Source organism: Histoplasma capsulatum (assembly GCF_000150115.1).
Source record: "Histoplasma capsulatum G186AR genomic scaffold supercont2.6, whole genome shotgun sequence".
In the NCBI taxonomy this organism is placed as follows: Eukaryota; Fungi; Ascomycota; class Eurotiomycetes; order Onygenales; family Ajellomycetaceae; genus Histoplasma; species Histoplasma capsulatum.
Genome location: NW_025544806.1, coordinates 279,106 through 287,081, shown reverse-complemented (window position 1 = coordinate 287,081; position 7,976 = coordinate 279,106). Strand labels below are relative to the sequence as shown.

Genomic DNA, 7,976 nt, shown 5'->3' with positions numbered 1-7,976 from the left:
TCGTTTTTAGATATACCACATTTGGGTTTGAACAGGTGTTTCTCTTGTTTTATTTTTTTGGGGAGGAGGGAGGGGGGTGTGGGTCTGTGGCGGGTTTTTCAGAAAGGGGCTCTTTAGACCCTTTTGGTTCAGAGTAGATGGAGGAACTACATGCGGGAGGTGAACACGCGAGCTTCCATCAACCAAGGTCACCCAAGAAATAAATATATGGCCAAGTTGGAAATTAATTCATCGCTAGACGCTCAGTCACATATTTATTTACCAAAATAAAATAAAATAAAATAAAATAAAATAACAATAATAATCAAATCGCTCACAATCACCTGGGTGGGGTTTGGAAATTAGAGTTTCTCACCCATCATTTTGGACACAGTCCCTGTATATTTTCTCCCATGCCTCTATCCCACATAACACTCCTGCGTAAAATAAATCAAGAAATAGGAGAAGAAGCGAAAGTAACAGCACCCAAAAGAAAGAGGGGGGAGAACAAAGCACCAGGAGAAGAGTTTTCTCCAGCCTAATCTTAGAACTGACTGAATTCGCCTGTACGTTTGGTTTCTTCCTCCTTTTCGCAAACATTTTGGCCCCACCCCCGTTCCGCTGAGAACGTCCCCTTTTCACGATATGTTTCTAATCTCACCGATGTTAGTTATTTCCTTTCTCTCTGTTTTCTTGCCCATTCTTCTTCCTCGGGCCCATCCAATGTAACAGCGCGAAGGGGGGAATTTGGTGAAACTCAAGCTCGCACCCAAGAGGCTAGGCAGAGTTAAGCTATATATTTAGTCACTAGATTTCTTTTTTGGAAATCGGTATTCTCTAGGTGCCTGTCTTTCTGTCTGTGGGCCTTGCAGTGAGATATCCACTGAATCTCTGCGTCGCGACGGAGATTACTAGATGGCTGCCTGCTTCCCTGTCTCCCTATGATAGATATCATCGGATATCTATTCATATAGAGACCTCGACATGCCCAACCGCCTCCTGCCTCTCTTAGAAGGACATCCAGTAAATTTGTATCATACCGTGAGCCTTTTGTTCAACTTTCACACTTCGTTATTAACCTTTGTGATGCTTGAAGCACTGAACCTGAACCGTTGTACGAAAAACGGTGAGGGCATGGGGATTGAGCACAGGGATTGACCCACTGGCATCTATGATAGGTCGAGTATTAGAAATATTTTTATATCTGCGGAACATCGAATTGTGATGAACGGGACCTTTCTCATATGTAGGAATTCCGCCATTCTAGACAATTCAAGTACCGAACCGGTGTAGTGAGATATAGGGGATCTTTTTGATCCCACTAATAGTTCTGAGATACATAGCTACCTTGCGTCGTAAACACCATGGACAAGCAAAATATTCACGAGCTGTCTTCTCAACCGATAATGTCTTCAGGTTGTTGTTGACTCTTGAGGTCGTTTTATCAAAGTGCCGTTGGAGCGACGCACTGCCTCCACTCACCGCCTTTTAAATTGCCGGCAGAAAAAGTGTCCTCATTGACCTCCAGCGTCGCAATCGCAATCGGAGGACAGAATATCCATACAACCGCAAGAAATCCAACTGTCGAGACCGTTTCTGCGGCGTTCCCAATTTTCATTTTTCGGCCTGCTGAGTCAAAGCCGCTGAGGACGAGACAGGGCAGCGTATCCCCAACGTACGTGCCATGGCCTTGGCGGAATGCGCACGCTTGCGATCTCTTGCGATACTCGTAACGACATCCTCCTCAGTTTATCAGCTTTGACCTGTAGCCATGTTGCCCGCGGATGGCGGTGGTAGTGACAGGAGTTCTGGACTTTCAATGCAAGGTCAGATCGGTGTTTCCCATTTGGTTGATTGATATGGATGTTCATAAGATACCTCTATCGGAGATGCGGAGAGCTCCCTCAACTGAACAAATTTGCTTCGCCCAGGTCCTTCGTTAGCGAGTATTCCCCTTGAGATCCTCAGATCGGAGCTGGAACGGCGGGGATATGTTGGCATTAGCGGCAGAGCGAATAACAGTACTGCAAATGGAAACACACCAGGCGGTTCAACTTGCGGCAGTGGTGTTAAGACCAGCTCATATAACACCCCGCTGCACGTCGCGGCGTTGATCATCATATTGGTCTTCAGTACTTTAGGTCAGTCTATCACGCTATCGTTACTGAGCTTCCCTCATTCAATTGGCCCCGGAATACTTGCTCACACTGCTTTATATGCAGCATGCTCATTCCCGATTATTGCTCACCGCTTCCCGCGCCTCCCCATCCCGCGGCATTTCCTCTTTTTATCCAGACACTTTGGCACAGGCGTGTTGATTGCTACAGCCTTCGTTCACCTCCTCCCCACAGCCTTCATCTCCCTCACCAACCCATGTTTACCAAGATTCTGGAACAAAGGATACCCAGCAATGGCTGGTCTAGTTGCAATGATTGCTGTCATGATCGTTGTGGCCATCGAGATGTTCTTCGCTTTGAGAGGCGCGAAACATGTACACGGGAGTGAATATGACACCCTAATTGAAGGGACAGGATCACACCACCATGAGACTGCCTCCATGCCACTGGCAAATGGCGATAGTCACGGGGGTATACGTTTAGGGAAATCCCGCGTCACGCATCATTCGCACAAAGATTCTCCCTCCCACACACTCCCTCCATCGCCGCAGGGTTTTGCTCCGGAGGAAGAGAGCAACGCACCAATGCTCCCCAAAACTCCGGGCGGCGAACCACAAGCTGGAGACGACGAGGACCTTGACCTTGAAGAACTAGATCCATTTCCAGACACATCATCCAGCTACGACGAGTCCCGCACCCACCTCAACCCCGGCCACAACCACCTATCACGATCTCGAGCCATGAGCACTCACGCAGCGCAAAAGCAACTCCTGCAATGCCTGCTCCTTGAGGCTGGCATCCTCTTCCACAGCATCTTTATCGGCATGGCCCTCAGCGTGACCACAGGCACCTCCTTTCTCGTCTTCCTCGTCGCCATCACCTTCCACCAAACCTTCGAAGGCTTCGCACTGGGCGGGCGCATCGCGTCTCTAATTCCTTCCTTGTTCCCTGCATCTTCCCCCAAACCATGGCTTATGGCGTTAGCCTACGGTGCCACCACGCCCATCGGACAGGCAATCGGCCTGGGTCTACATAACCTGTACGATCCAGCCAGCACTGCTGGGCTGCTGATGGTAGGGATGACGAATGCGTTCAGTAGTGGGTTGCTGCTGTTTGCGGGGCTGGTGGAGTTGTTGGCAGAGGACCTTTTGAGTGATAGGAGTTATGAGACTTTAAAGGGAAGAAGTCGGATTGAGGCGTGCTTTGCGGCTGCTGGTGGGGCGCTGCTCATGGCTCTTGTTGGGGCCTTTGCTTGAAGGGAGGCACAAAAATAATCCTCCCCCCCCCTCCAGGGCCCCTCTTTCCCGCAAGCCCTCAGGGTTCATGTTTTTGCTTTTACGTTTAATTTTACTTTTTTTTTTGTATACAATTGATTCATTATTTTTTGAATAATGTTCCCGCGTGTGTTTCTGAAATGACATTCGGGGTTTTGGTTTGTGCCTCGCCACAACGATGGCTTGTATATACTCACATCTGCAAGATTTCATTTCGACCCTTATCCCCTCCCTTGTTTCACCCCCCTGTATATTGTCTTTATCATTCGACCCCGTTGCTTCCCGGAACAGCCGCCCTACTCAGCTGGCCGCGGCCAAGCAACGGACAGGGATATCCGAGAGCGAAGAATGATTCAGTCCCTTTTCCCGATAATGAATAGCAAGTGGCGTTTCCTGCGTTGCATTTCCAGCAAGGGGGGGTGGGATATGTATGTGCATGCAAAGAGACCCTGCTTTTTGATCGAGATGCCCCAGCTAAGTAAGTTTATATCAGGAATCTTTTATACCCAGGCAGGGTATTATCAGAGAGGGGGGAAAGGTGGTGATTGCATACAACTCTGACAGCAGAAGAATGTGTTCAGCGGGAGAGAGATTACAGTAAATGGAGTGGTTTTCTTCAACCGGCTCTTTTGGGAAGTCGAATAGATTTTTAGTGTGGCCAGTGGAAATAGAGATATTGATGCATTTCAAACGGTTTATTCCCACGCTAGTCAACCACGTCGAATTTATATTCCAGATCAGGGAAAATCAAATAGGCTTCCAGCCGCCACTGTGACGATGTGTTGTGGTTTACTTTCGCGATGCGGGTTTAAAAAAAAGCCATCATAATACACTGCCTCGCAATAAGTTTGAAACTATTGTGACTTATCATCAAAATCCACTAGTCTAAAAGTAGTTTAATTTGTAGTAATTAGTTATAGTTATAGTGTCACATGATATTCAAATGCATCCATTCACCCTATTTTCCCACTCATCTACACCATTCTCTATTCATTTTTTCTATCTTCTTCCTCACATGTTTTCTTTGTTGAGCGGAAATCTTTGATTTCCAAGTGCACTTCAATTAATTAGAGCTACTTCTGCAATAAACAATGCAACTACTAAACTACTTTTGGACTAGTGGATTTTGATGAGAAGTCACAATAGTTTCAAACTTATTGCGAGGCACTATATATAGGCGTCGATGGGGCATCCGTACGGGGACTGCCTGCAAACATCATTCTGACGCTGCTGCCATCAATTTGGCTGTCATGATCATCCCGGCGTTCCAACATTGATTGATATAATCTGTATATTGACAATACCTGGGCAAGCAGGGGGCGCCTTGTGTGCAAATTAAAACCTCCTTCCGGCGGGGGATTTACCGATGGCTAGCCGATGCAAATTCCGGGTTCTCCAAAATCCTCCCCGGACGGTTCTTCTCTTGGCCGATCGGAATTCGGGGCCACAGGTCCGCATTCCATCTTCTCTGCTGGTGGCCAAGCCCAGATAAACTCCGTTAAAGTCCGCCTATTGATAAGGTTATTTTGTGGGGCCATTCCACAGGCTGGAGACATCCGAGAAATCCATTTCCTTTTTTCGGGCATTCGATGGCCTCCATCAGTGTTCGAAACAAGCGACGTCTTGTCAAGGGCTTAGTGTTAGTGTGGAGGGAGTCGAAATAGCTCGATCCACTCCGAATCCGCTCTGAATCCCCTCTGGATTAAATTAAGCTCCTCAACCCAACAGCCTTCTCGATCCTGGTCCCTTCCATCACTTTTTGCTCGCTGGTGCCATGCTGCATTTCCAGGGCATTGCCAGCCAGACTCACCACTCCAGCCCTACATGGAAATAGCACAAGCCGCCGAGGCCCCAAAAAATATGGGTTTTGCCCCGGTTCACTTTGCTTCCCAGCAGTTGGAGTTGGAGGGGAACTGGCGCTCTCGACGACACAGAATTTGCCCACAGTCCATAGATCTTTCGACGGAGAGTCGCGGGATCCTCCGCGGACACTTCTCCTTGGGGTGGAGGCTTGTCCCTCTAGTTTACTCGACCTATATGAGCACCAACTAAGCCAACTAACTACTGAGATGGGATGATGTAACCAGCGAGGGTCTCCAACACGCACTCTCATACAGCGTAATACCGAGGTCAAGAACTACTAGTAGTATGCCTCAGCCGAGCTGGCTGTCGTCGACACAACTCATGGATTGAATTGCTTTGCCATTTTGAGACGCTAGACACGACTCATCTGCGCCGGTCTGCGGCTGACTCCCAAACCAGTGCCTGGTTTGAGTTTGGCCGCTGCACGAATTTCCCCCCAACGACGGTGGGCATGAAGGGCCGGAAATTTCACTTTTTTTAACCCTAGGCTGAATTTTCCCAGGTTCAAGAACCAAGAGTTCTCCTAGTCCCATGATCGCTCATTTTCAGACGTGCCAGGGACTAGTCAAACAGCTAGAATATTCGACTGTGACCTCGCTCCACCAACCACGCCACGACGTCTGTGAGGTAATGCTACGGTGGTTGGGCCGGGGGCCGGCAAATTCTCTGGTTGAACCCGGCGTCTTTAGCGCCTTTGGGGGAGTGCAGGTCAGAACTTTGTCTTCCTTGTTCATCAGCCGTCCGGCTGGAGCTGAGGTCGCTTGGTCTCTTGTCATCGGCCTCAAAACGGCTTTCATCCTTGGGTTGAAGATATCACTTGGGTTCTTATTAAACGGTAACGTTGGCATGGTAGGAGGACTAAAAACTGGGAGAAACCAACCCTAGCTAGCAATCACCGTCCGACGAAAATCGTCAATCAGAGACCGAATAGAACTGACCTTCTCTCTTCCTCGACGACAACAACAACAACAACAACAACAACAACAACAACAACAACTATGACAGACGTCGCCAAAGACTCCCCGCGGGGCACGGCTTCGACTATCAACAGGAAACCCCATACCAAATCCCGTACCGGCTGTTATAGCTGTAAAGCTCGGAGGGTAAAGGTACGGTGAATATCCATGCGGAGCAGGACGTTCTTTGACTGTTTCTCTCTACATAAAAACAGTGCCCCGAAACACGACCAGTATGCGACAACTGCAGGTTGAGGCAGCTTGACTGCGTTTATCCCTCCCAATTTAAATCACAGTCGCATCAACCCATCCGTCGCTTGCAGCCAAATTATAACAGAAAGATTAACAGCCTTGGTGCCCAATATCCAAAGTCACTGCTGCCTCCTCCACCTTCTATCAAACCGGCTTCCGCGCCTCCGCAGTTTCCCCCTTTCTTCACAATCGACGATATGCGTTTCTTCCACCACTACATGGTTTCGGCCTATCCGTACTTGCCACAGGGCTCTGATGCCATGTGGATTACTGAAATTCCTCTCCTCGCCCACCAGGTAAATATGTATAGTGCATATATATATATAAACGCTGCATGTTACACATAAATGTGTCCCATCTCATCAAACGCTTCATCCATAACGATCCAAGCTGATTTCACTCCCAAAGCACGAATTCCTTATGCACGCCATCCTCTCCCTAGGCGCATCGCACCTCTCGCTCTTGGCCGCCGACGTTTTAGGCCCCGAGGAAATGCGCGGCTACGCGGCCATGCTATCCCACCGTGGCCTGGCCCTCCGTGGTCTCCAGCAATCAATGGATAATCAAGCTCTAGCCGACCCCAGCACCGACCTCACTACCTCGCCCGCCACCCCGAACATCCCAGAACTCAACGCTATGCTTGCAACCTGCTACGCTCTGACCATACAGTCAGGCCACCTGTGCGACGGCTTCACCGATTTCCTCGTTCTAATCCGCGGCTGCGGACGGCTGACAGGCCACATCGCAGCCGTGGGCGGGCTGGACCCCTTCTCCCTCCACTTGATCATGGAGACCCGCTCTGACCTACGCTCGCCCTTGCCCCATCTCGTTGGCGGCATTGATGAACGCGAGTGTTCGGACGACGACAACGACGAAGCCGCCGACATGGGCGTCGACATGGGCGCTGTCAAGCGCGACGCGGATGTGCTCAGGTCATTGATCCCGCTCCTCCACCACGAATCCCACCGGAGCTACCACGCCACCCTCCTCGACGCGGCCGAGGGCCTGCAGAGACGCGCGTGGATCGACGCCTGCAATGCCTTCCAGAAGGCGTATACGGTCCTGTGCAGCATTGACGACGCGAGCTTCCAGAACCATATCATTTCGCCCACGGGCCCCGGGGTGATGGCGGAGATGGAGAAGAATGCGATGTTCTTGGTTATGTTTATCCACTTCACAGCGCTGCAGGTGGTCATGTACCCGATCCTTTGGCGCATGATGCCCGAGCGTGCACGCTTGCCGCAGCTGCTGATGCCACAGACTCGCTGGCTGATTGAAATCAGCGGGCGGATACCGCCGGAACTCCGCGGGTATTTGGCGGTGCCACTGGACATTGTGGTGAAGGTCGGAGAACGCTACGGGGTGTTCAATTCCGTGCTTGGGCAGCGGGTGAAGGAAGGGTTAATTACAAGAACGCAGGAACTGGGGTAGGCTGGCTGGGTGATGTGGAATATTACGCATATACGAACGTAATGGACACATACACACACACACATTATACAAAGTATGAAACTTGGTCGTTGTCGTCTATGCAA

General features: G+C 49.9%; 3 protein-coding genes across 3 annotated transcripts; 2 read left to right on the top strand and 1 right to left on the bottom strand.

Annotated features, from left to right (window-relative positions):
• Positions 1 to 1,547: 1,547 nt before the first annotated feature.
• HCBG_04797 (uncharacterized protein) lies at positions 1,548 to 3,593 on the top strand (the record flags this gene model as incomplete). Its single annotated transcript, XM_045431846.1, has 3 exons — positions 1,548 to 1,805; positions 1,911 to 2,120; positions 2,202 to 3,593. The coding sequence occupies 3 exons, from the start codon at positions 1,751 to 1,753 to the stop codon at positions 3,350 to 3,352; spliced, it is 1,416 nt and encodes a 471-aa protein (XP_045287058.1).
• A 2,185-nt stretch (positions 3,594 to 5,778) lies between these two features.
• Positions 5,779 to 6,081, bottom strand: HCBG_04796 (uncharacterized protein; the record flags this gene model as incomplete). Its single annotated transcript, XM_045431845.1, has 1 exon — positions 5,779 to 6,081. One exon carries the CDS (start codon positions 6,079 to 6,081, stop codon positions 5,779 to 5,781), a length of 303 nt encoding a protein of 100 aa, XP_045287057.1.
• A 150-nt stretch (positions 6,082 to 6,231) lies between these two features.
• On the top strand, positions 6,232 to 7,872 carry HCBG_04795 (uncharacterized protein; the record flags this gene model as incomplete). Its single annotated transcript, XM_045431844.1, has 3 exons — positions 6,232 to 6,342; positions 6,561 to 6,737; positions 6,850 to 7,872. 3 exons carry the CDS (start codon positions 6,232 to 6,234, stop codon positions 7,870 to 7,872), a joined length of 1,311 nt encoding a protein of 436 aa, XP_045287056.1.
• Between the last annotated feature and the right edge of the window lie 104 nt (positions 7,873 to 7,976).